This window comes from Scyliorhinus torazame, chromosome 2 (assembly GCF_047496885.1).
Source record: "Scyliorhinus torazame isolate Kashiwa2021f chromosome 2, sScyTor2.1, whole genome shotgun sequence".
In the NCBI taxonomy this organism is placed as follows: Eukaryota; Metazoa; Chordata; class Chondrichthyes; order Carcharhiniformes; family Scyliorhinidae; genus Scyliorhinus; species Scyliorhinus torazame.
Genome location: NC_092708.1, coordinates 98,021,749 through 98,049,658, shown reverse-complemented (window position 1 = coordinate 98,049,658; position 27,910 = coordinate 98,021,749). Strand labels below are relative to the sequence as shown.

At 49.2% G+C, this 27,910-nt stretch overlaps 1 protein-coding gene across 1 annotated transcript in view; it reads right to left on the bottom strand.

The window, feature by feature from the left end:
• Positions 1–819: 819 nt before the first annotated feature.
• The window catches only part of pla2r1 (phospholipase A2 receptor 1), a 211,650-nt gene continuing 184,559 nt past the window's right edge, over positions 820–27,910 (bottom strand). Inside the window, exons 26-30 of the mRNA XM_072474555.1 lie at positions 26,657–26,818; positions 11,135–11,257; positions 9,699–9,869; positions 6,698–6,733; positions 820–1,807 (exon numbers count right to left, since the gene is read on the bottom strand). Coding sequence (XP_072330656.1) covers positions 1,587–1,807; positions 6,698–6,733; positions 9,699–9,869; positions 11,135–11,257; positions 26,657–26,818 — 713 coding nt within the window. The 3' untranslated portion in view covers positions 820–1,586. The remainder of the gene's footprint in view (positions 1,808–6,697; positions 6,734–9,698; positions 9,870–11,134; positions 11,258–26,656; positions 26,819–27,910) is intronic.

The following is a 27,910-nucleotide window of genomic DNA, read 5'->3' as shown; positions in this document are numbered from 1 at the left end:
CCACGGTCATCACCCAATCCTATCCATTACAGGTCATACTGCAGCATTGCGTAGTGGTCAGTGATGGACCCCTTGACAGGTGCAGTTTTCTTTGACACTGTTTCTCCAACATCTGTGGCACGGTGGTGCAGTGGTTAGCGATGCAGCCTCACAGCGCCAGGGACCCAGGTTCGATTCTGACCTCGGGTGACCGTCTGTGTGGAATTTGCACATTGTCCCCGTGTCTGTCTGGGTTTCCTCCAGCTGCTCCAGTTTCAGGTGAGGTGAATTGGCTATGCTTATATTGCCCAGAGGTTAGATGAGGTTCTGGGGATTGGGGCAAGGGATTGGGATCGAACCCGGGTCCCTGGCGCTGTTCAATGCTCCGGAGCACTCTGCCATGACCCGTCTTTGACCTCTCCCCATGGTGTTCTTTTGTGACCTGCACCTCTTGTTGCTGCTGCTGTGCTGGTATCGGTAACTCTGAAAACTGACGCACACTTCTTCTGCACCTCTCCTCCATTGCTCGGAAGGCCAGGAAGATGGGTACATGAGTCCCATGTCTCGACTATTCCCCTTTTAATGACTGCTGCCCTTGGGTGGGAATTGCTTCCAGTTGCCCCTCTGAGCTGCCCCTCAGTTTGCAGCTCTTTCCCACAGTCTTGGAAATTTTCTAACTTTTTCTTCACTTTTGGTGAAAGTTTCCAATTCAACGGAAGGCAGCTCCGCAATGGCTGACATTCTCGAGTCTGAGACCTTTGACTGATCAGGGATTTTAAGGGGCGTGATCCCATTGCACGTGTTTAAATTCTGAAGGTAAAATTTAATTCCAGTCACAGGTATGTAAATGCTTTTTGTTTTTATTACTTTATCAGAGTTACAAAGGCAGAGCTCAGTGTGGACAGGGGCAAACCCCTAATCCAGCTCCTTGCCTGCTCCAAAAAACAATTCAAATTAAATCCAATTTATGGTCCCCACAAGAGAGACATACCAGATCCAGGCATGACACCTGACCTCATGCTCACCTTAGCCAAAAGGCCGAGAAGCGATCACAAATGCTTTTTTGACAAGCCTTCTTGCCACCTTCATGTGGTATCGCCACCTCATTCCCTCCCACCACACACATAATTCAGCCCAGAGTTCTTGCGTTGGGCCTCCTGAGCGATTCTACAGCCCCCTCTTGTCCTGGTTTCCACTCCAGAGAGCTGCAGTAAATTCTGCCCAATATGTTAATAACCCAACACAAGAAGCAGAAGTATTTCATGCTGCATGGATACCTACACATGTCATGTTATCAAAATTTAGAACACGAGAATACAATGCCCTGTTCACAGTACTTAACAATTGAAGCTTTTGTACAATTTATGTAAATAGAACAGGCTCTTCAACTAACGCCTGCTGTTTAGACTAGAAAAAATATATAAGAATAAAATCCCTCTATTGAGTGCACAATGTGCAGAAAACTGCATTCACATTGTATGACAATGATTGAAACTATGTTTAAATGAGCATTATTTGTTGAATCTGGAGTCAACATTTCCATCCATCATTTAAAAGCTCAAGTCCATTGAGCCTTTGTTGTACATTAGGTGTATGAATCCACTAAGTTAATTTTCACCATTCCTTTCGAATGCAGAAATAAGAATGTTTCCATCGCAATCAGTACCTTCAGGGGTAGTCTGCCTATAATATGCATTCCCTGAGAATCTGAAAGAAGGCCGCTTCCTCTTCCACAGATACCACAAACCGACTGCACCCAATGCCATGATAGTGGTTACCACCAATGCTATCACAATTTTAAATATTGCTGCATTTCCTATTTGGTATCCTGTGGAGAGAACAAGCCTTTGGTTACTAAAAATCCAATTACTCGCAATTTAACAAAACAAAATAGAACTACATCGAAGTAATGGTTTTGGAAAAGAAGCTGGAAGTGGCGGCTTTCCTGTTGATAAAATAAGTGCAAATAAAAAAGGCTGCAAAATCCCAAATGAAGTAGTCGCTTCACATCTCTGAAAGAAATCTCACAAATTATCCGATATCTGTAGAGTGTTGACTGTAGTGTAATGGATTAATAAACAGTTAGTGATGTGGACCATGAGGTAACAGCAGTCATGTGTTTGAGACTCTGTACAGCAGCTGGAGCAGGCAGCGTAAATAAACCAGTTTGAAGTGACAATCTGAGGCAGGCTGCAGTGTCTCGAGGGAAGATACACCACGCCACAATTGTCTGAAACCTGGACCATACCAACTGAAACAATGGAGAGAGCAGAACCCACAATAGATTTTAAAATAAATATTGATACATATTTAAAACATATTTTAAAGGGTCTGGGAAAAGACAGGGAATAGGACTAAATAGCCTTTTTCAAAGATCCATTACAATCATAATTGGTTAAATGGTCATCTTCTACACTGTAAAATTCATTACCTAGATAGAATGGGATTGGTTCTACAAAGCCTCATCTTTCTTAGAAATTAGTGATTCAATTATTATATATTCAAGTCCAAAATAGTGGCTTTCACTCTGCCATTTTTATTGGCAGCCATATACATATCAAAAAGGTTAACACAGAATAATTGTTCACAACAAAAACCTATATTTCTACAGTCTTTAACGTAACAAAACCTCTCAAGGCACTTCACAGGAACAGTGTCAAACCAAGTGTACGGTCAAGCCACATAATGAGATATGAGATCAGATGACCAAAAGCATGGTCAGCGAGTCCGTTGAAATAAAAGAGCCTAAAGTTTATTGTTTTCTTCAGAGTTCACAATTAAGCTACTTACGACAAATCTTTTTAAATAATGATTGCTTTGAGGTTGTAAACAATAGAAAGTATGGCTATTCAGTCACTGTCTATCCAACTGCTTTCATCTTTTTGATTCTCATTCTGAAGTAAAAAGATAGAATTGCTTTTCTGAATAACATTAGATCAAACAACTCCTTTACTTCATCCTCCAATTTGTCTTCTAATCAGTTGGAAAAACAACCAGAGATACCTGTTAAAACAAATTTAGATGCAACTTTTTTCACTGAACCAAGTGAATAAATTTAGACTGCTTTGGAATTTGAATGTGTGAACAAGAGGAAGACAACAGCAAGGGTATTCTCTCCCTTTGAAAACTTTGTCTGTCCATCTTTGTCTCACATGTATTCTACAGTTGTAAAAACATTCGATTTAGTTTTTGAAATTTCTTCCCTGGTGTTCTTTCAAATAACTTGGATAATCTGAGGATATTAACATTTAAAAAAAATTAATTTACGGGATGTGGGCGTCGCTGGGTTAAGCCAGCATTTATCTCCCATCCCTAGTTACCCTTCAGAAGGTGGCGGTGAGTTGCCTTCTTAAACCGCTGCAGTCCCTGATGTGTAGGTACACCCACTATGCAATTAGGGAGGGAGTTCCAGGATTTTGTCCCAGTGACAGCGAAGGAATGGTGATATATTTCCAAGTCAGGGTGCTGAGTGACACAAGGGGTTCCCGGGTATCTGCTGCTCTTGTCCTAGATGGTAGTGGTCGTGGTTTTGTCCAAGGAACCTTGGTGAGTTACTGCAGTGCATCTTGTAGATGGTACACACAGCTGCCACTGTTCGTTGGTGTTGGAGGGTTTGAATGTTTGTGGAAGGGGGAGCAATCAGTGGGCTGCTTTGTCCTGGATGGTGTTGAGCTTCGAGTGTTGTTGGAGCTGCACTCATCCCGGCAAGTGGAGGGTATTCCATTACAGTCCTGACTTGTGCCTTTGTAGATGATGGACAGGCTTTGGGGGGTCAGGAGGTGAGTTACTCGCTGTAGGATTCCCTAGCCTTTGAACTGACCTGGTAGCCACAGTATTAGTATGGCTCGTCCAGTTCAGTTTCTGATCAATGGTAACCCCCAGGATGTTAATTGTGGGGGATTCAGCGACGGTAATGCCACTGAATGTTGAGGGGTGATGGTTATATCCTCTCTTGTAAGAGATGGTCATTGCCTGGCACTTTTGTAACTTGCCACTTGTCAGTCCAAGCCTGGATATTGTACGGGTCTTGCTGCATTTGGACATGGACTGCTTCTTTATCTGAGGAGTCACGAATGGTGCTGAACATTGTGCAGCCATCCGCAAACATCCATACTTCTGATCTTATGATGGAAGGGAGGTCATTGATGAAGCAGCTGACGATTTTTGGGCCTAGAACACATGTTAAATGTGAAATGTGATGAACATGCGAAGTTCAGGACATATATGCGTTTGAAAATTATTTCAATGATTTCCTGTGGCAGTCAAAGAACAAAGAAAAGTACAGCACAGGAACAGGCCCTGCGGCCCCCCAAAGCCCATGCCGACCATGCTGCCCGACTAAACTACAATCTTCTACAATTCCTGGGTCCGTATCCCTCTATTCCCATCCTATTCACGTATTTGTCAAGGTGCCTCTTAAATGTCACTATCGTCCCTGCTTCCACCACCTCCTCCGGCAGCGAGTTCCAGGCGCCCACTACCCTCTGTGTAAAAAACTTGCCTCGTACATCTACTCTAAACCTTGCCCCTCGCACCTTAAACCTATGCCCCCTAGTAATTGACCCCTCTACCCTGGGGAAAAGCCTCTGACTATCCACTCTGTCTATGCCCCTCATAATTTTGTAGACCTCTATCAGGTCACCCCTCAACCTCCGTCGTTCCAGTGAGAACAAACCGAGTTTATTTAACCACTCCTCATAGCTAATGCCCTCCATACCAGGCAACATCCTGGTAAATCTCTTCTGCACCCTCTCTAAAGCCTCCACATCCTTCTGGTAGTGTGGCGACCAGAATTGAACACTATACTCCAAGTGTGGCCTAACTAAGGTTCTATACAGCTGCAACATGACGTGCCAATTCTTATACTCAATGCCCCAGCCAATGAAGGCAAGCATGCCGTATGCCTTCTTGACTACCTTCTCCACCTGTGTTGCCCCTTTCAGTGACTTGTGGACCTGTACACCTATATCTCTATGACTTTCAATACTCTTGAGGGTTCTACCATTCACTGTATATTCCCTACCTGCATTAGACTTTCCAAAATGCATTACCTCACATTTGTCCGGATTAAACTCCATCTGCTATCTCTCCGCCCAAGTCTCCAAACAATCTAAATCCTGCTGTATCCTCTGACAGTCCTCATCGCTATCCGCAATTCCACTAACCTTTGTGTCGTCTGCAAACTTACTAATCAGACCAGTTACATTTTCCTCCAAATCATTTATATATACTACGAACAGTGAAGGTCCCAGCATTGATCCCTGCGGAACACCACTAGTCACAGCCCTCCAATTAGAAAAGCACCCTTCCATTGCTACTCTCTGCCTATATGACCAAGCAAGTTGTGTCCACCTTGCCAGCTCACCCCTGATCCCGTGTGACTTCACCTTTTGTACCAGTCTACCATGAGGGACCTTGTCAAAGGCCTTACTGAAGTCCATATAGACAACATCCACTGCTCTACCTGCATCAATCACCTTTGTGACCTCTTCGAGTTAGTGAGACACGACCTCCACTTCACAAAACCATGCTGCCTCTCACTAATGCGTCCATTTGCTTCCAAATGGGAGTAGATCCTGTCTCGAAGAATTCTCTCCAGTAATTTCCCTACCACTGACGTAAGGCTCACCGGCCTGTAGTTCCCTGGATTATCCTTGCTACCCTTCTTAAACAAAAGAACAACATTGGCTATTCTCCAGTCCTCCGGGACATCACCTGAAGACAGTGAGGATCCAAAGATTTCTGTCAAGGCCTCAGCAATTTCCTCTCTAGCCTCCTTCAGTATTCTGGGGTAGATGCCATCAGGCCCTGGGGACTTGTCTACTTTAATATTTTTCAAGACGTCCAACGCCTCGTCTTTTTGGATCTCAATGTGACCCAGGCTATCTACACACCCTTCTCCAGGCTCAACATCCACCAATTCCTTCTCTTTGGTGAATGCTGATGCAAAGTATTCATTTAGTACCTCACCCATTTCGTCTGGCTCCACACATAGATTCCCTTGCCTATCCTTCAGTGGGCCAACCCTTTCCCTGGCTACCCTCTTGCTTTTTATGTGCTTTTAGTCCTGATGGTAAAATGGAGGACAACTGTTTTATAATATTAGGTGTGCTACGTCTTACAATTCAATATATTATCAAGGTTACTAATTTGATGAGAGTGAGTGAACCAAAATCATGCCTTAATTACATTTTATTCTGGGATCTTTGTTTTTCTGGAGTCCTAATGAAACATGTGTGATGTTCTCACATTTATTGGGTTTTTTTCTTTCTTTTTTAAATAAATTTAGTGTACCCAATTCATTTTTTCCAATTAAGGGGCAATTTAGCATGTTCAATCCACCTACCTTGCACATCTTTAGGTTGTGGGGGTGAAACCCACGCAAGCACGGGGAGAATGTGCAAACTCCACACGGACAGTGACCCAGAGCCGGGATCGAACCTGGGACCTCGGCGCTGTGAGGCAGCAGGGCTAACCTACTGCGCCACCGTGCTGCCCCTCTCACATTTATTGTTAACTTCAACTAGTAACATTCTGTCAGCAAATTCTGTGTCCCTTGGAAAGTGGGGCAGCAGACTTAAGCAAACAATCAGTACTGGTTTCAATCATAAAGGTCTCCTGAAGTTGACAATCTTGCAAAGGTTTTAATCTGTTAATCCTTAATGAAAAGCACATGTTGTTTAAACGTTGCCTGTAAAATACTTTGTAGGGAACTTACCATGCAGCTTTGGGATGTAGGTATTTCCACTCAAATCTGAAATGGTAATATAAATAAGTCATACAGAAAATATTGAGCATTCTTATCTAAATATCAAATATTAAGAACTATTAGGCTAAAATTTCCAGTGGGGATCAGGACAATGATGTTGGACCCATTTGTGGCCCAAACCCACCCACCCTGCAACGTTCTGGGAGGCAGCCCCCAAATTAACAATGGCATGCAAGTTCCCAAGACTGGAGGCCTAGGGGGTCCTCAGGTATGTCAAGCCAACACCCCACTGTGAGAGGAGGGCATTGCCAAGGCAGGAAGGTGAGTGAAGGGGACCTGAATATGGAGGTCCCTTTAGTTTTTTTTCTTTATTAAAATAAATTTAGCATCAATTATTTTTCTTTTACAATTAAGGGGCAATTCAGCGTGGTCAATCCACCTAATCAGCACATCTTTGGGGTGTGGAGGTGAAACCCACGCAGACATGGGGAGAATGTGCAAACTCCACACGGACAGTGACCCAGGGCTGGGATTTGAACCCGGGTCCTCAGCGTCGCTGTCCCAGTGCTAACCACTGCGCACATGCCGCCCCTGAGGTCCCTTTAGTTGGCTGCAAAGGAGTCACTGAGTAAAGAAGCCTGAAGCCAGTAGGGCCATCCTGGCGGGGGGGAAACTGCTCCACAGAAGTTGTGACGGACACAGATCCGTCTGGCCCAGTCATTGGGGCATGAAGCCTCAGGCTATGTTGGCCACTTGGCCTGCTGCTGGAAGGCTGCTTCAATTGAGATGGAAGCCACTGCACCTGGTAGGGGTAGGGGTCACCCTGTCAGCAGGAAAATACTTGTGCTGTTGCAAAGTGACCCCCATCTGAAGCCTTAATTGCCCAAATTGGCTGCTCACTCTGTGGAGCGCGCAGCCAGCTATTCCTGCTTTCCTCTTGGAAAGTCCCACAGAGGGACAAGTGCATCAGGGAACTATTCCTCCCAAGATTGCTAGCCTTCCAGCTCCAACTCAATCTTCACAGGATTGGAAAAATTCAGCCCACTAAGACAACAAATGGTGAAAATAAGCCTCTTGTGCCAAATTCTTCAGCAAATAACAAAAAAACAAAAATCACACTTGACTGCCAAAATGCATAGACTGACGGTTGTACATAACTAAAAATGGTATGCTTTATGTTACCATGTCCAGTCATAAACACTTGATGCCAACACACCAAGATAATGCAGATAACAGGAATTAAGGGAATTGGTATTTTCACCGCCACCTAGTTTTGTTATACAGATTTACAATTCACAAGATATGGAACAGCAAGTGCATATGTAGCGAACTCCCATGATTAAAACAAATATACCAGCTTCAGAAATCATTGGTTTGGAGGATAGAAATCTAATGCTGTGGTAGCAGAGGGGCAGGAATTAATGTCTGAATCTTTTCTCCACCAATATGGCTCTAAAGATACATTTTGATAGGGAGCATCAATTCTGTTTTCCACCTTCCATGTTTTGGAATAGGATTGGTAGATTACTGTGTAACCATGAATGTTCAGTTAGTTCTGCTTGCTGTGCAGATAGCAATTTAGGTACACCTGCACAAAGCAGTGGATCCATAGTACAGGACCAGAAGTAGGGCTCTTGACGTGAATTATAATGGCGAACTGACTCAATTGGAGACAGGCAGATCAGTAACTGAGAATCCCTGAGGATGTTTGCCCAGCTTCAGATACCCCAGACAAAGGGGTAAATGTAGTTTTCTACTTTCAGCCAGAAGGACCCATGTCTCCTCTGCTAACACTGTGGTAAACGCTGCTCAGAAGTCCCATTAGGTAAATAGGATAGGCATTTCAATGGTACAAAATATGGCACGAGAAGCCGATTCTAATGTTCAGATCATCCCAACCTTGGACAAGTTGAAGTGAGAACAGATAGGTGTAGAAAGCCTGGCAGTACAGAATTTGAACTACAATTCCTGAATGACAGTAATCAAAAGGAGTAGTATCAGAGTGGATGGTGGCCAGGTTCTACCTTAAAGTAAGTATGGCCTGTAACCTCCTCAGATTGCCACTCTCAACATGCTTACCCACACTGGGATTCCAAAACCCACATCTTGCTGAACATTCCTCACTCAGGTTGGATGAGATAAGAGCAGCTAAGTGCACCCCTGCCTGTATCGGCATGGCGTAACTGGGGCACAGAGAGATAAGAAATGCCCCCTTTGTATGGCATGGAGGGTCAGACTGGGAGGGTGAGTGGTGGGCAGTTGAACTGAAGGAGAGTTTATACTGGGGGCGGGGGCGTGGGGGTTCAGCCCAGGAAGGAGTGGAACTGAAGTGGAGGGCAGTTGTCAATCTGGGAGGGGGGAGTCAGTCCTGGAAGGGTCCCAGTGTGATTGCCCAGGGAAAATGACCACTTCTGGACAATTGCCAGGTAAACGCTTATGTGCAAAATTCCTAGAGGGATTCCCCAGTGCATCATTGGCGTACCCCAAAATGCAACAGTTATCCAGTTGCCTGCAACATGATTTACCTGAACATATCTGCCGCCAGATGCTTCAGAGCAAACCAGTGATGTAGATCATTCCTTTTGCTTATTTTTCTCTATCGCTAATTTTTTTCTCTTGACTCTTTGTTGGGGTAAGGTTTCACAGATTGCAATCTCACATTAAGTGGCTATTGTCTACAAGTCTCAAACAGTGGGAATCAAATCCTATCTTTCTGCAAACATCCAGCAGAGATCGCCATTCAATAAGAAAAGGAGAGCAGGAATTCTGCTTGATAATCCTAAGGCTAGTTGTTACCCAGGCTCGTGTGATACCTTCTTTGTCTGTGTGACTCAGTTGTGCACTAAATACATTTGCCAAAAGCCTCATTGATTTGTTTTATAGATCAAGATACATCAGGTTACGCTTTCAATAATTTAAAATGACTAAACCATAAAAATAAAAGCCATGTTTATCAACTAAACTAGTGGTTCATTAGTTCCATCTATCCTTGAAGACTTTTGCTGCATACCTGTTTGACAAACAGCTCCGAGACCCTCAGCACAACCAGTCATAAACCATGCACCATCAGAGGACCTCATTGCAGCACAAAAACCAACAGTAAAATTATTTGCATCAGGTTCTTCTGCACCCCAATTTGAGTAAGTTACTGGGGTTCCATCAAACCATTTGAATGCATGATCTGCAATGTAACATAATGAAGATAACTATAATGAAGTGTATTCAATGCCACACCCCTAGCAAAACTGTATACATAAATATAGCAGTTCCTTACATATTAACACTGTTCCCACAATCATTCCATGAATTCGACAACTTCATGTGATGACAACGGTCTAATAAATCACATCAGCACTGCTCATGGTTGGAAGACACCAGTACTGTTTACTGCAAGCATTTTCCTGAGCTACATTCGGTGTTCCCTCCCCTTGAGATGAAATGTGTAACAATACAGGGAATAATTAATCCACTAACAGTTTGGCAAGTTCAGCCATGATTTGTGCAATCTAGCTGTCAGAAATTGTGTGATTGATGGTGGGAAATGTTTCTTGTAACTAATACCCAAAGTTGGACCTAAAACAGTTGGCAATGCTAAAATACAAACTTCTTTTTTGAACTTGCTCTCTCTTGTAGATCAGCAGGCAATTGTGATTGGCATTGTAATAATAATAATCTTTATTAGTGTCACATGTAGGCTTACAATAACACTGCAATGATGTTACTGTGAGAATCTCCTAGTCGCCACACTCCGGCACTTGTTCGGGTACAATGAGGGAGAATTCAGAATGTCCAATTCTCCTAACAAGCACGTCTTTCGGGGCTTGTGGGAGTAAACCCACGCAGACACGAGGAGAATGTGCAGACTCCGCACAGACAGTGACCCAAGCTGGGCATCGAACCCAGTTCCCTGGCGCTGTGAAGCAACAGTGCTAACCATTGTGCTACTGTGCCACCCAATCAGATGACCTGGTGAGGAGCAACAGTTGCAAAATGCACTGCTTGGGAAATAGAGGGTCTGCAGTGCTTATATCCTACCTAAAAACATAAATGGACTGAAAGTCAGGCGCTGGAAAGCCACAATTCCCTGTCTTCCTGCGCACCACTCCTTCCTTGGCATGGCCATCTTGGAATCAGCCCAGTTCTGTGTAGAGCAAATATTGAACTTGGCAAATACACATTCGACAAATGTAAAATTAAACACCAAATAAAAATAATCTTTTATGTCATTGGCTTGGAAATCTGTAAAAGGAACAACATTATTTTATCTATTTAACATCTCACTGTAACTGTATATGCTGACTACCTACTGTAGATCTTTTAAGTTCTGTAAAGTTTTAAAAACATTTATGATAAAATAGTTTGTTTCTTTGATACAAACCAGTGCTTTTAATAAAAAGTACTCTATTCTCGACTTTACTTCATTAAGTATGCTTCATCATTACTTACCAAGTACATCAAATGTGATGCCCAACCAAATCTCATCTACAATGTGGCTGTATGTTTTGACTTGCTCAGAAACAAAGATGTTTTCCTCTTCATCTTTAATGTGCAAAATAAAAGATTTTGTAGCTGTAAGATACAGGAGATTGAAGTAAGTTTCCATGAATGTATAAACCACCTTCTTACGTGTCCTTCTGTTTGGAAAATGTATATTACACTTAACAAATAAGTTACTTCTTTTAGGAAATACCAATACTCCAATCTGTTTAAACTAGAGAAAATTATAAACTTAATTTATGGTTGAAAGGTTAAGAAATACAAAATCAGGTGGCGCGGTAGCACAGTGATTAGCACTGTTGCCTCACGGCGCCAAGGACCTGAGTTCAATCCCGACCCCGGGTGACTGTCCCTGTGGAATTTGCACATTCTCCCCATGTCTGCGTGGGTCTCATCCCACAACCCAATAGATGTGCAAGGTAGGTGGATTGGCCACGCATAATCACCCTTTAATTGGAAAAAAAGAATTGGGTACTTTAGATTTATATGAAAGAAAGATATACAAAGTCAAGGGACCTGATAGTCTTGCATTCACAGGTCTTCCCAAGAAGTTGATATGAGTATTGAATGTTGGAATGTCAGGAATAACAGTTGATGATTCTTTCATGTTTAGCATTTCTGTTAGTATTCCTATCACTGCATAAAAATACAAAAATCTGGTGAAAAAGGAGTCAAAGGTCAACTTATTCTAAAATATATCAAATGTCATTAATGCTAAACTAAAGTTTTCACAATTGCACAGATGCATTGAAGAGTGTTTTACTCCAGGCCAGATATGGAGTTAGAAAGATTAAAGAAATAATTTTCAAGGTGTCATCACAGCAGTGAGAGAAGTGAATAGTATTAACAAGTAGCTTCTATTCTAGGCCATAGTTCAAATGACACTGGCAAATTTATTACAATGGGACAGGGAAGAAAATTAAGAGAAAGCTCCTGAAAGTCCAAGTTGATAGGGGAACTTGCAGCGAGTCTACCACAGCAGGGACAGCTCTTTGAGCTTGGTAAAGAAACAGTGTTTGTGGAGAATCCCTTTCAGTCAAAAGTGTTCTGGCTAACATTTTCACAGTTCAAAAAGGCTTCCAGAGACAATGCTTTACCAATGGCAGTAAATGATACACCTATCCACAAAATTAGGTCCTGGCTGCAATGATGGGAGATGCCATGGATCAGAGTATTGATGGTTCTGGGGAAGAAATCTCCAAATTAACTAGCACTGAGAGGGAAATCATGTCAAACAGGAGTACTGCTAGAGAGTGTCAACATCTGTGCTGGGAGTAATGTCTCGGAGATCTGGAATAATGGTGGAGTTTAGGAGCAAGAGCAGGTCTGTTGGGAATGCGGGTGGGATTCTCCGACCCCCCCCGCTGGGCCGGAGAATCGCTGGGGGACGGTGTGAATCCCACTCCGCCGCCGGCTGCTGGAATCTCTGGCACCGATTTTTCGGATGGGGGGCGGGAATCGCGTCGGTTGGGGGCTGTTGGCAGTGGTCCCCCCCGGTGATCCTCCGCTCTGCGATGGGCTGAGTGGTCGTCTGTTTTCAGCCAGTCCTGCTGGCATAAATCAAACAAGATCCTTACCGGCGGGACCTGGCTCTGCGGGCGGCCTGCGGAGTCCTCGGGGGGGGGGGGGGGGGGGGCGCGGCGGGATCTGACCCTGGGGGGGGTGCCCACGGTGGCCTGGCCCACGATCAGGGCCCACCGATCCGCGGGCGGGCCTGTGCTGTGGGGGCATTCTTTCCCTCCGCGCTGGCTGCTGTAACGGTCCACCATGGCCGGCGCAGAGAAGAACCCCCCCTGCGCATGCGATGGGATCACGCCAGCACGCGCTGGCACTCCTGTGCATGCGCCAACACACGCCAACCGGCGGAGGCCCTTCGGCGCTGGTTGGTGCAGTGCCAGGTCCTTTGGCGCCGGCTGCTGCGGCGGCAACCCTGCCGGCGCCGGCCTAGCCCCTGAAGGTGCGGAGGATTCCGCAGTTTCCGGGCGGCCCGACGCCGGAGTGGTTCATGCCACTCCTCGGCGCCGGTACGGCCCGCCCCGCCGGTTAACGGAGAATCCCGGCCGGGGTTCTATGGTGTTCGAGCACTGTGAGGAGTGAAGTATACCGATGCGAGGGTGCAAGGAATTGGGAGGCAAGTTGAAACTTAAGAAACACTAAGAAAAGATGATCTGGTAATGTTGGACGGGTTGTATTTTGCAGAGGGGAATGCAGGAAAATGGAGACTGCCAGCCTTTGTTGTCTGGCTCCCTGTGTCAGCCTCACTACTTCTGTGCCCTCCAGACTAAGAAGTGTTAAGTTATTTGCATAGCACCAAACTGAGAGTTGGCTTTTATTTTTTTAAAACAATTATTGTGGCTTTAAAACATTAAAAAAAATATATGTTTATTAAGAATTTTTCAACAAAATTTTCAACCATACAAACCATTCTGGCAAAGGCCAGAATACCGGCCTCTTTCGCCTCCTGCACTCCCGGCTCGTCCGCCACTCCAAATAGTGCCAGCCCCCACCTTCGCTTGACCCTGGACTTTCACCACCTTAGATAATTCTCGCAACACCCCTCCAGAACCCATCCAGTGTCGGGCACGACCGGAACATATGGACATGGTTCGCCGGGCTTCCTGAGCACCTCCCACATCTGTCCTCCACCCCAAAGAACCTACTCAGCCTCGCCCCCGTAATATGCGCTCGGTGGATAACCTTAAACTGTATCAGGCTAAGCCTGGCATACGAGGAAGAAGAATTAACCCTACTCAGGGCATCAGCCCACAGACCCTCTTCGATCTCCGCCCCCAATTCCTCCTCCCATTTGCCCTTCAGCTCCTCTACCAAAGCCTCCCCCTCTTCTTTCATCTCCTGGTATATCGCCGACACCTTGCCTTCTCCGACCCATACACCCAAAATCACCCTGTCTTGAATCCCCTGTGCCGGGAGCAGCGGAGATTCCCTCACCTGCCGCCTCACAAACGCCCTAATTTGCATGTACCTGAACGCGTTTCCCGGGGGTAGCCCAAACTTCTCCTCCAGCGCCCCTAGGCTCGCAAATGTCCCATCAATGAACAGGTCCCCCATTCTTCTAATCCCTGCCCATGACAGCTCTGAAACCCCCCGTCCATCCTTCCTGGGACAAACCGATGGTTATTCCTGATCGGGGACCACACCGAGGCTCCCATCGCACCCGTGTCGTCTACACTGCCCCCAGATCTTTAGCGTTGCCGCCACCACCGGACTCGTGGTGTACCTTGTCGGATAGAGCGGCAGCGGTGCCGTCACCAGCGCCTCCAGGCTCGTTCCTTTGCAGGACGCCATCTCCAACCTCTTCCATGCCGCCCCCTCTCCCTCCATGGCCCACTTACGGATCATCGCCACGTTGGCTGCCCAGTAGTAGCCACTCAGATTCGGCAACGCCAGCCCTCCTCTATCTCTACTACGCTCCAGGAACCCCCTCCTTACCCTCGGGGTCTTATTTGCCCACATTAAACCCATAATGCTCCTGCCTACCCTCTTAAAAAAGAGGCCTTGGTGATCACAATTGGAAGGCACTGGAATACAAAAAGAAACCTCGGGAGGACCACCATTTTAATCGACTGTACTCTGCCCGCTAGCGAGAGTGGCAACATGTCCCATCGTTTGAAGTCCTCCTCCATCTGCTCCACCAGCCGCGTCAAATTAAGTTTGTGCAGGGCCCCCCAGCTCCTAGCTACCTGAATCCCCAAGTATCGAAAGCTCCTTTCCGCCCTCCTCAACGGTAGGTCGTCTATCCCTCTTCCCTGGTCCCCTCGGTGCACCACGAAGAGCTCACTTTTCCCTACATTAAGCTTATGGCCTGAAAAGTCCACCATCCCCTCCACTGGATCCGCCACATACAGCAACAGGTCGTCTGCATATAGCGACACTCGATGCTCCTCTCCCCCTCGGACCACCCCCTCCATTTCCTGGACTCCCTTAATGCCATGGCCAAAGGTTCAATTGCTAATGCAAACAACAGGGGGGACAGGGTGCACCACTGCCTCGTCCCTTGATACAGCCGAAAGTACTCAGACCTCCGCCGATTCGTAACCACACTCGCCACCGGGGCTCTATATAGCTTAACCCAGATAATAAACCCTACCGCGAACCCAAACCTCCGCAACACTTCCCAGAGATACTCCCACTCTACTCGGTCAAAGGCCTTCTCCGCGTCCATAGCTGCCACTATCTCCGCCTCTCCCTCCACCGATGGCATCATAATCACATTTAGGAGCCTCCGCATATTGGTGTTTAGCTGCCTACCATTTACAAATCCCGTCTGGTCCTCGTGAATCACCCCCGGGACACAGTCCTCGATCCTTGTAGCTAGCACTTTTGCCAGCAACTTAGCATCTACGTTGAGGAGCGAGATCGGCCTGTACGACCCACATTGCAGTGGGTCCTTGTCCCGCTTCAGGATCAAAAAGATTGTCGCCTCCGACATTGTCAGGGGCAGGGTCCCCCCCTCCCTTGCCTCATTGAAAGTCCTCACCAGCAACGGGGCTAACAGGTCTACATACTTCCTATAGAACTCCACTGGGAACCCATCCGGTCCCGGGGCCTTCCCTGCCTGCATGCTCCCCAGTCCTCTAATCAGCTCCTCCAACCCAATTGGTGCCCCCATACCAGCCACCTCCTGTTCCTCCACTCTCGGGAACCTCAGTTGGTCCAAGAAACGTTGCATCCCCTCTTTTCCCACTGGGGGATGGGAACTGTACAGCTCCTCATAGAAGGCCTTGAATGCCTCATTTACTTTCACCGCACTCCGCACCGTAGTTCCCCTTCCATCCTTGACTCCACCTATCTCCCTCACTGCCATCCTCTTACGGAGCTGATGTGCCAGCATCCGGCTCGCCTTCTCCCCATACTCATACATCGCCCCCTGTGCTTTCCTCCACTGTGCCTCTGCCTCCACTGTGGTCAACAGGTCGAACTCCGTCTGGAGACTTCGCCTCTCCCCGAGTAGTCCCTCATCAGGGGCCTCTGCATATCTCCTGTCCACTCTTAAAATCTCCCCCACTAACCTCTCCCTTTCCCTGCCCTCTCTCTTCTCCCTATGAGCCCTGATGGTGATTAGCTCTCCCCTGACCACCGCCTTCAGTGCCTCCCATGCTACCCCCACCTGCACCTCCCCGTTGTTGTTGGCCTCCAAATACCTTTCAATACACCCCCGCACCCTTCCTCGTCTGCCAGCAGTCCCACATCCAACCGCCACAGCGGGCGTTGGTCCCTCTCCTCCCCCAACTCTAGTTCCACCCAGTGCGGGCCATGGTCTGAAATGGCTATGGCCGAATACTCCGTTCCCTCCACTTTCAGGATCAATGCCCTGCCCAGAACAAAAAAATCTATCCGGGAGTAGGCGTTGTGTACATGGGAGAAAAAAAGAAAATACTCTGGCCAAAGGCCTGGCAAATCTCCGGGGATCTACTCCCCCCATCTGGTCCATAAACCCCCTAAGCAGCTTGGCCGCAGCCGGCCTCTTTCCGGTCCTGGATCTGGAGCGATCCAGTGCTGGGTCCAACACTGTGTTAAAATCCCCACCCATTATCAAGCTTCCTACCTCCAGGTCCGGAATACGCCCCAACATACGCTTCATGAATCCAGCATCGTCCCAGTTTGGGGCGTATACATTTACCAATACCACCCACGTCCCCTGCAACCTACCACTCACCATCACGTATCGACCTCCATTGTCCGCTACTATGTTCTTGGCCTCAAACGACACCCACTTCCCCACCAGTATTGCCACCCCTCTATTCTTCGCATCCAGCCCCGAATGGAATACCTGTCCTACCCATCCCTTTCTTAACCTGACCTGATCTGCCACCTTCAGATGTGTCTCCTGAAGCATGACCACGTCTGCCTTCAGTCCCTTTAAGTGAGCGAACACTCGGGCCCTCTTAACCGGCCCATTTAGGCCCCTCACATTCCACGTGATCAGCCGGATTGGGGGGCTACCCCCCCCCCCCCCCCCTGCCGACTAGCCATCTCCTATTTTAGGCCAGTCTCGTGCCCGTGCCTCCCGCACCCTCCAGTCCCCCAGACGGGGAACCCCCGCCCCGACCACCTCTTCCGTTTTCAATTCCCCCTCGGCCAATGCAGCAGCAACCCTATTTTCCCCCCCTCTCCCCCCCCTCCCCTCCCCCCCACCCCGCTAGACCCAAATCTAGCTCTTTTGCTCCCCCCATAATACTTCCGTAAGTCAGCTGACTCCTGCTGACCCCGGCCTCCCCCGCCTTCCCGTTAACCCCCCACCCCCGTGTGGAAATCCCTCCTCCTCCTTGCGCTCCTCCATCCCCTCCCCTCCCTAACGCGGGAAAAAGCCCGCGCTTTCCTGAGCCAGCCCCGCCCCCTATGGCGCAGCTCTTGTTGCGGCCTTATCCCAATTCCCCCATCCCCGGGTCTCACCTCCCTCCAGCACCGGCGCCCACATTCCTCACAGTCTCCCCATCAAAACTCTTCTCCCATCCCCATCCATCGTCCCACCTGTGAAACATTTTTTACCCATATTTACAACCCTGTATACAGTCAACATCTCCCCCACAACCATAGACCCTCAGTTCGAGTCCAATTTTTCCGTTTGGATAAAGGTCCAAGCCTCTTCTGGCGTTTCAAAATAGTGGTGTCGATCCTGATACGTGACCCACAGTCGCGCTGGCTGCAGCATTCCGAATCTCACCCTCTTTTTATGCAGCACCGCCTTGGCCCGGTTGAAGCCAGCTCTCCTCTTTGCCACCTCCGCGCTCAAGTCCTGGTAGACTTGGATCACCGCATTCTCCCATCCGCTCTTTCTTGGCCCATCTCAGAACACTCTCTCTGTCCGCGAAACAATGGAATCTTGCCACTATCACCCTTGGCGGCTCGCCGGCCTTGGGTCTCCTCGCCAGGACCCGGTGAGCCCCTTCTAGCTCCAGGGGGCTCGGAGAGGCCTCCGCACCCATCAGCGAATGGAGCATCGTGCTCACATACGCCCCGGCATCGGCCCCCTCCACCCCTTCAGGGAGACCCAGAATCCGGAGATTCTTCCTCCTCGACCTGTTCTCCAGGACCTCGAATCTCTCGGCCCACCTCTTGTGCAGCGCCTCGTGCCTCCATCTTCACCGCCAGGCCGAAGATCTCGTCCTCGTTCTTGGTGGTTTTGTCCCTCACCTCTCGGAGCTCTACCTCCTGGGCCTTCTGGGTCCCCTTCAGCCCCTCGATCGCCATCAGCATTGGCGCCAGCACCTCCTTTTTAAGCTCCTCCACGCAGCGCCCGAGAAACTCCTGCTGGTCCGGCCCCCATGTTGCTCGATCTCCGCCCTCCGCCATCTTGTTTTTTCCCCCTCGCTTCTGCCGCTGCTCCAAAGCCTCTTTTTCCGCCGCTCCACTTCTGGTCCCCTCCATACACGATGGAAGGGGGAGCTTGCTCTCACCTTCCCAACGGGAATCGGTCACTCCATTACGCACTACGTAGCCCAAGATGGCTAGACGGTCGGTGCTAAACACGCATTTTTCCTCGTTGTAGGTGAGGTTGAGGGCGTTAGCGGTCTGGAGGAATTTTCGGAGGTTGGCGTCGTGGTCCTGCTGGTCGTGGCCGCAGATGGTGACGTTGTCGAGGTACGGGAACGTGGCCCGTAAACCGTGCTGGTCAACCATTCGGTCCACCTCCCGTTGGAAGACCGAGACTCCATTCGTGACGCCGAATGGAACCCTTAAAAAGTGGTATAGCCGCCGGTCTGCTTTGAAGGCAGTGTACTTGCGGTCACCGGGGCGAATGGGAAGCTGGTGGTAGGCGGACCTAAGGTCCACGGTGGAGAAAACCTTGTACTGTGCAATCCGATTGACCATGTCGGATATGCGGGGAAGAGGGTACGCATCTAGCTGCGTGTACCTGTTGATGGTCTGACTGTCGTCTACGACCATCCTCTGCTTCTCTCCGGTCTTCACAACTACCACCTGGGCTCTCCAGGGACTATTGCTGGCCTGGATTATGCCTTCCTTCAGCAGCCGCTGGACTTCGGACCTGATAAACGTCCGGTCCTGGGTGCTGTATCGTCTGCTCCTAGTGGCGACGGGCTTGCAATCCGGGGTGAGGTTCGGAAACAAGGAAGGCGGTTCAACCTTGAGGGTCGCGAGGCCGCAGATAGTCAGTGGGGGTATAGGGCCGCCAAATTTGAATGTTAAGCTCTGGAGGTTGCATTGGAAATCCAACCCCAGGAGATTGGGAGCGCAGAGGTGGGGGAGGACATACAGCCGGTAGTTTTTGAACTCTCTCCCCTGCACCGTTAGGTTTGCGATGCAGAACCCTTTGATTTCAACGGAGTGGGACCCGCCGCCAGGAAAAGTTTTTTGGATGCTTGGACGAATTGGCCGAGCGTCTTACCGTGTCCGGATGAATAAAACTCTCCGTGCTCCCCGAGTCGATTTGGCCGCGACTGGTCCAGGGTCACCGATGCCAAACGTGGTTGCTGCATCTGGTCATTGTCTTCAGGCAGCGTGGAGCCGTCCACACTGGGGTCCTTGCCTGTCAGCCAAGATGGCGGCGTCCATGGATCACATGCGGTCGGGGGTGGACAAAATGGCAGCTCCCATGGGTCGCACGCGGCCGGGGGTGGACAAAATGGCCGCTCCCATGGATCGCACGCGGCAAGCGGGTAACAAGATGGCGGTGCCCGTCCCCCCCTCGTGGGGTCCGGGGTCCAAAATGGCGGCGCCTGTTGGCCGCACATGGGTCGCTGGGGGGGGGGGGGGGGGCGGTGGGGTGAGTCCATGGTCCCGTTTCTTCCCCGGAGATAGCGGTGACCCCACGGGACTGGCACACCGCTGCGTAGTGCCCCTTTTTGCCGCAGCTTTTACAGGTGGCCGAGTGGGCCGGGCAGCGCTGGCGGGGGTGTTTCGGTTGCCCGCAAAAATAGCAGCGGGCCCCCCCCGGGTGGTCTGGGATTCTGGCCGCGCACGCTTGCGGGGTGGGGGGTGCCAGGGGGGTCTATCGCGGCGGGGGTCCACGGAGTCCAAGGAGCTGTAGCGCGATCGGGGGCGTAGGCGCGGGCGTTTTGGGAGGCCGCAAGGGCCCGTGCCTCTGTGAGTCCGAGAGAGACTTTTTCTAAAAGTCTCTGGCGAATTTGCGATGATGCCAAACGTGCTACATACGCGTCTCTGATCAGGAGCGCCGTGTGTTCATTCGCCGTTACAGCTGGGCAGTTGCAGTTTCTTCCCGATGACGGGCCGAATGTAGGTCTCTTTCAGCAAGGTGAACGCCGCTGGGAAATCTTCCGCGTCCTCGATGAGCGAGTAGATTTCGGGACTCGCCCTGGAATGTAGGACCTGCACCTTCTGGTCTTCTGTTGGTCTGCGCGGAGCCGTTTGAAGGTATCCCTCAAAGCACGCCAGCCAGTGCTTAAACGCCGATGCTGAGTTAGCTGCTTGGGGGCCGATTCGCAGGCACTCCGGGGCGATCCGGAACTCCATATTCCTTTTTAAGTCTGCTCAATAAATTGTGGCACCATCGATAACGCACGAGGCGAGACGTAGAGAACTCAATCGAGGCTTTATTGAGCAGACTTGTTCCCCAGCAGCTCAGTTACAGAATGCGGCTGCTGGGAGAAACCGGGTTCTTAGACCCCGCCTTTCTGGGTGGAGCCCAGTAGGCGGCAGATCCAATCGGGACCCAGTATCTGTCCACCAATAGCCCCTCGGCATCATGGTGTACCGTATTACCCCTAATACATACCACCACAGGGAGCGCGGAGAAATCATTAGCAGATTCCCTGCATAAATAAAGCTGGCCAGTTTGGAACCAGCTAGAGAGGAGTGAGCAGCAAGGGGAGTTGCTGCTGCTGTTGCATATATATATGTTATTAGAAACAAATAACATTTATTTACATCCTTCAACTCATGCTGGATTCTTCGTGGCCTTCACAAAACTGGCGTCGAGGGCTAAAGTGGATAGCTGTCTACGCTGATGAAGCCACCCCCCTGGATTTTTTTTGGATACAGGTAGGAAGTTCTTTTTCTGTTACACTATGCATCTGTATGGACGGTTGGATGTTTTTGATGCTGCGCTGGAAAGTTGGAACCAGTACGCACAACGGATGCGTTCCTATTTCCGGGCAAACAACATCACCGAAAACGAGCGCGAGGTGGTCATTTTGCTCAACGCCTGCGGCCCGCATATTTTTGGGGTGATTAGGAGCCTTACGTAGCCAGCTGCGCCGGACACCAAGGTGTTTGTTGAACATAGTGGGGCAACATTTTAACCCAACCCTGTCCATGACAGTCCAGCGTTACCGGTTTAATACCGCTGAGAGGACCCCAGGAGGATCCCTTGCAGAGTTTCTATCCAGGCTATGCAGGATTGCGGAGTACTGTGACTATGGTGAGACCTTGTCAGAAATGTTAGGTGACCGTTTCGTTTGTAGTATTAACAATGCGACCACCTAGAGAAAGTTGTTAGCTGAGTCAACATTGACTTTTCAACAGGCCATTCAAATAGTATTGTCCCGAGAGAGTGCAGAACGAGGAGTGCAGGAACTACAGGGAATGGAGGTTCATGCCTTGGGGCGCAACCCCTTCCGTCCAAAAGCGTCTCCCTGCACCCCTGCAGTACCTTGGGCGAGGCGACGTCCGGATCGACGCCAGTGGCCGTCGGACGTTCCTCCCCGAAGGGAGCCATCTCTAGAACCAATGGATGAGGAGCCATGTCCGTGTCAGACCTGTGGGCGCCGACCCCGTCGCGGACGCCGGTCCTGGGGGCGCCAGAGGCGCTGACGTTCCGACAGAAACTGGTGCCAGCCCAAGGGCCTTACCTTCCATTTGGATGAACCTGCGGCGACTACTCCCGAGGACGTGGAGATGGAGGATGATTGCCTGCAGCTGCATTGTGTGGCAGCTCCCCGTGTGGCCCCCATTAAGATGACAGTACGGGTCAATGGTCACCCGCTTGAGATGGAGTTGGACACTGGCGCAGCGGTCTCCGTGATCACCCAGAGGACATTCGACCGCATCAAGCAGGGTATACAAACCCTTACATTAACTGACACACAGGCCAGGTTGGCCACTTACACAGGGGAACCATTGGACACTGCAGGAACTACGATGACCCCTGTTGTTTATGGATACCAGGAGGGGAGTTTCCCACTTACCATGGTGCGCGGCCACGGGCCCAGCCTGTGGGGTCGGGACTGGTTGTGCCATTTGCGGCTGCAGTGGCAGCGCATCCTCCAAACAGGTTCTGGAGGGTTGACTGAGGTGCTAGGACGGTACCCAGATGTATTCCAGCCCAGTTTGGGGAAAATAAAAGGGGCCGTAGCCCTTATCCAAGTCGAACCAGGATCCATGCTGTGCTATTTCCGGGCGCACCTGGTGCGTTACGCCTTGCTCGAGAAGGTAGTAGGAGAGCTCACTCGTTTGGAGACCTTGGGTATTATCAGGCCCATCCGTTTCGCTGACTGGGCAGCACCAATTGTACCTGTAATGAAGCCAGATGCCACAGTTCGCATGTGCGGCGACTATAAACCTTCAGTGAATACGGCTTCCCGGCTCGACCAATATCCAATGCCTCGTGTTTCTGCTCGGCGATTCTGCGTTATCGCTCGTCCTGAAGGCCGCCTTGGAGAACGCTTACCCAATGAAATCACTTATTGTCACAAGTAGGCTTCAAATGAAGCTACTGTGAAAAGCCCCTAGTCGCCACATTCCGGCGCCTGTTCGGGGAGGCTGGTACAAAGATCAGAGGCTGAATGCCCTTGACTGCTGCAGTGTTCCCCGACTGGAAGGGAACATTCCTGCCTGCCCTTGTATGGAAGGGATATGGCGCTCGACTCATCGATCGATAGTTCCAACGCGCCACAGCAAAAAACCGCACCGACCTCCTCAGAAGACAAACGCGGGATACCACCGAGTACCCTTCGTCATCCAGTACTTTCCCGGAGCGGAGAAACTACGACATCTTCTTTGCAGCCTTCAACATGTCATCAATGAAGATGAACATCTTGCCAAAGTCATCCCCACACCCCCAACTACTTGCCTTCAAACAACTGCGCAACCTCAAACAAACCATTGTTTGCAGCAAACTACCCAGCCTTCAGAACAGCGACCACGACACCACACAACCCTGTCATGGCAATCTCTGCAAAACGTGCCAGATCATCGACCTGGGTACCACCATTACACGTGAGAACACCACCCACCAGGTATATGGTACATACTCGTGCGACTTGGCCAACGTTGTCGACCTCATACGCTGCAGGAAAGGATGTCCCGAAGCGTGGTAAATTGGCAAGACCATGTAGACACTGCGACAACGGATGAACGGACATCACCCGACACTTGCCAGGCAGGAATATTCCTTTCCAGTTGGGGAACACTTCAGCAGTCAAGGGCATTCAGTCTCTGATCTTCGGGTAAGCGTTCTCCAAGGCGGCCTTCAGGACGTGCGACAACGCAGAATCGGCAAGCAGAAACTTATAGCCAAGTTCCGCACACATGAGTACGGCCTCAACCGGGACCTTGGATTCATGTCGCATTACATTCACCCCCCACCATTTGGCCTGGGCTTGCGAAATCCTACCCGCTGTCCTGGCTTGAGACAATTCACACCTCTTTAACCTGGGGTTACCCCTCTCTCTGGCTCTGAAATGACTTAATTACCTGCAAATGCTCGTATTGAAAGCATTGTCTTGCATCTTTGACTTTGTCTATATAAATGCAGTAAGAATTCTTACAACACCAGGTTAAAGTCCAACAGGTTTGTTTCGATGTAAGAATTCACCCGAGGAAGGAGCAGTGCTCCGAAAGCTAGTGATTTGAAACAAACCTGTTGGACTTTAACCTGGTGTTGTAAGACTTCTTACAGCAGATGTAAGAGTACAGGAAGCTCGTCTATTTGGGTTGTTTTCAGCACTTATTGATGGTTCCCACTGTGCCGTATAAACACTTCATGCTCATACTGGTGCAATATTTTGCAATGGAGAAAACAAGGTGGGTGTCAATAGTGTGCAACAACCAACTGGTCCCAGTCAATTTCTGGATTAAGTAGATCCTAATCTTTATCTTCGCTGCAGTTAATGCTGTGTGACTATGATTCAGAGCTACTCCATCCCCTTGCCAGGACCACAGAATGGAGCACTGAGGTGTTTCTTTTCATGCTGGTTTTTCAAATGAAATGCAGAAGAAAAAAAAATTTCTGAGTATTTGTACAAAGCTGCCACAATTTATAATAGGCGTCAAGTATTTTCAATTCTTTTCTGAGGTGTCATTCCATTTGAGTAAGAGTTCTTGCTTGGATCATTATTGCAAAGTCATCTGAACTATTCAAATTTCCTCTGGTGATGACAAGACTGAGCCAGTATAGTCGAGGACTATTTGTCAGCATTAAGAGGTGAACTGGGAACTTCTGGTTGGTGAGTGTGGCTGCCCACAGGTACAATGTTGGCTTGCAGGCTACTATACTAGACATTTTCAGCAGTATAGACAGTAGGGCAACACGGTGGCACAGTGGTGAGCACTGCTTCCTTACAGATCCAAGGTTCAATTCCGACCACGGGTGACTGTGTGCAGTTTGCACTTTCTCCCCGTGTCTGCGTGGGTTTCCTCCGGGTGCTCCGGTTTGCTCCCACGGTCCAAAAATGTGCAGATTAGGTGTATTGGCCATGATAAATTGCCCTTTAGTGTCGAAAAGGTTAGGTCGGGTTACGGGGATAGGGTGAAGGCTTGGGCTTCAGTAGGGTGTTAGACGTTTAGCTGCTGTTGTATAAAGAGTCAAAGGTTCTGCTCCTTTTCACAAATACCTTGATTTCACTTTAACAGACTCTGCACGAAACTCTATCAGATCACCTGACACAAAGGCCACCTGAAGCCCCTTTACATATCAGTGTCAGTTATTGGATACTTAACATATATGAGACCAGTAATTGGAATGTCTCTTAACCCATTACTTAACATAGGGTGCTCTTTCCAAGGGCTGGTGCAGACTTGATGGGCTGAATGGCCTCCTTCTGCTCTGTAAATTCTATGATTCTTTGATCCCTCCAGACCACATCATACACGACAAATAGGGCACAAAAAAACAGCTGTTTTGAGCCTTCACTGTCAACAGCTTTATTGTGGGTTGGATGTGCAATTACCTGGGCATAGGTCCAGGTCTCAACCCACATTTCCGCTTGCTGCTGCTCAAAGAATGGTCATTGGGTTAACAAGTGGGAGCAGAAAGGGAGCAGCGAGGCAAGCAGCATGGATGAAAAAGCAAGTAAACCTTGTCTTGGGCTCCAAAACATACTTTACCACTTGGGGAGTAATTGAGCAATTGTGAAATCTTAATGCCTAATCAAGGGAACATCAGTCACCGGTGATTAAAATTAATACACAACCTTTAGAGTGACAGATGAATAGATGTTTGATGGAGAATAAATGTACTAAATAAATTAATTTAATTTTTACGTCACTGACACAAAGGAGGACATGAGGCAATGATCTTTAGCATTGTATGTCCTGAGCTTGAAAACATCTGAAAACTTATAAGGTGAAAGGGAAACTTGACTAGAAGTTATTAGCGTCGGACCTATTTGCCGTCATACATCTCTTACAACAGAAAAAGTACATTAAAATGTGTAATAGATGAGAATTCGGGGGGGGGGGGGGGTGATTCTCCCAAATGGAGCCCAAGTGTTCGAGCCGTTGTGAACGCCGTCGCGATTCACGATGGCGCGAACTGGGCCTGGGTACAACCTAGTCTGTCCCCCACAGGGGGCCAGCTCGGCGCTGGAGCGGTTCACGCTGCTCCAGCGTCCAATCCCGGTGCAAAATGGGTGGCGCGCCAACCCGAGCATGCGCAGTTGGGCCGCGCCAACCTGCGCATGCGCGGGGGACTTCTTTAGCGCGCCGGCCCCGACTCAACATGGCGTCGGTGTTCAGAGGCCGGCCGCGCAGGGAAGTAGGCCTGCGGGGGGGGGGGGGGGGGGGGGGGGGGGGGGGGGGGGAAGAGAGAGAAAGAGGCCGGCCTGCCGATTGGTGGGCCCCGATCGCGGGCCGGACCCCATCGAAAGGCCCCCGCACCCCCCCCCCCGGTGAAGGAGCCCCCCCTCGCCCCCCACATGCCGCCCCCTGACCCTTCACGCAGAGTTCCCGCCGGCAGCGACCAGGGGTGAACGGCGCCCTTGTATCCGCGTGGCCGCTCGGCCCATCCGGGCCTGAGAATTGGCGTCCCCGCCGATTCTAGTGGCCCGCGGCAGCTCAAATGGCGCCGATTCTCTGCACCTCGGAGAATCACGCGCGGCGTCGTGGTGTGGTTGCGGAGATTCTCCGGCCCGGCTCGGAGAATCGGCCCCATGATCTACAACTGTAGGATGATTTAAACACTTGTAAATTTTCCACCACTTCAAAAGTACTGTAAAATATAGTACATCGCTGCAGCTCTACATCAGCACAAATTTACACCAACATGAACAGTATATCAGATTTTATGCTGTTTTTCAGGGTGGATTGTCTTACCCAGATTTCCGCAAACTTCTTTAGCTTCTTCCATTGTTAAGCTTGAAGTATTGTATAAAACCAGGTCAAAAAGATAACAATTGTCACGGAATGGAATCCAGGGCAAATCTTTATCTGCATTTGGGCACTCCATTTTGTAAGCTGGGGAGCTTAATGTTGCAGCTGTAAACAATAATTAGAAATATTCAATTCTCATACCAGAGGAACTGAAATTAACCTGGCTAAATGGAGGTTAATGAATAAATAGTAGTCCCACAACTGGTTTCTGCCTTGTTAATGCCTGAACACCTGCTTCCACCACTTTTATAGAAGTCTGCCATTGGGCAGCAAAAGCACTCAGCTTTTTCTTTTGTTTTTTAAATTTAGAGTACCCAATTAATTTTTTCCAATTAAGGGGCAATTTAGCATGTTCAATTCACCTACCTTGCACATCTTCGGGTTGTGGGGGCGAAACCCACGCAAACACGGGGAGAATGTGCAAACACCACACGGGCAGTGACCCAGAGCCGGGATCAAACCTGGGACCTCGGCGGCGTGAGACTGCAGTGCTAACCCACTGCGCCACCGTGCTGCCCTAGCTTTTTCAAGTGGTAGTGGCTTAGAATAGGCAAATAGTTGTTCTAAAATGGACACAGATTACAATTTGAGGGCATAATGTTTGTGGATTGTACATCATGCACTCTCCAATCACTTATAATAGGATACAGCCTCAGAAAGGTATTTATTTTGGGCAGTGGTGGTGGGCGGATGGTAATGGGGAAGAGATGAGGGGTCAGGGCAGAGGGAACCAGTGCTCTGCTACCTAGGACTTTCCCCCTTAAAGTTATGCTGGCTGGACAATATTGCCAGTCCCAATGCATTTTGCACCATCGCTCTCTGGTATTTAAATAAGGCCTTGGCTTCATAATGACCTTGATCATTTTGTTTGTTCTTTCATGGGATGTGGACATCAGAGACAATGCTGGCATTTGTCAAGGGGAGATGGGTAGGTTCTGGAGATGGTCAATACCTGGTACTTGCGTTATGTGAATATTACTTGTCACTTATCAGCTCAAGCCTGGATATTGTCCGGATATTGCTGCATATGAGCATATCTACTTCAGTATCTGAGGAGCTGAGAATGGTACTGAACTTTGTGCAATCATCAGCAAACATCCTTATGTCAGACTTTATGATGGAGGGAAAGTCATTGATGAAGCAGCTGAAGGTGTGTCAGCCTATGACACTACCCTGAGGAATTCCTGCTGCAATGTC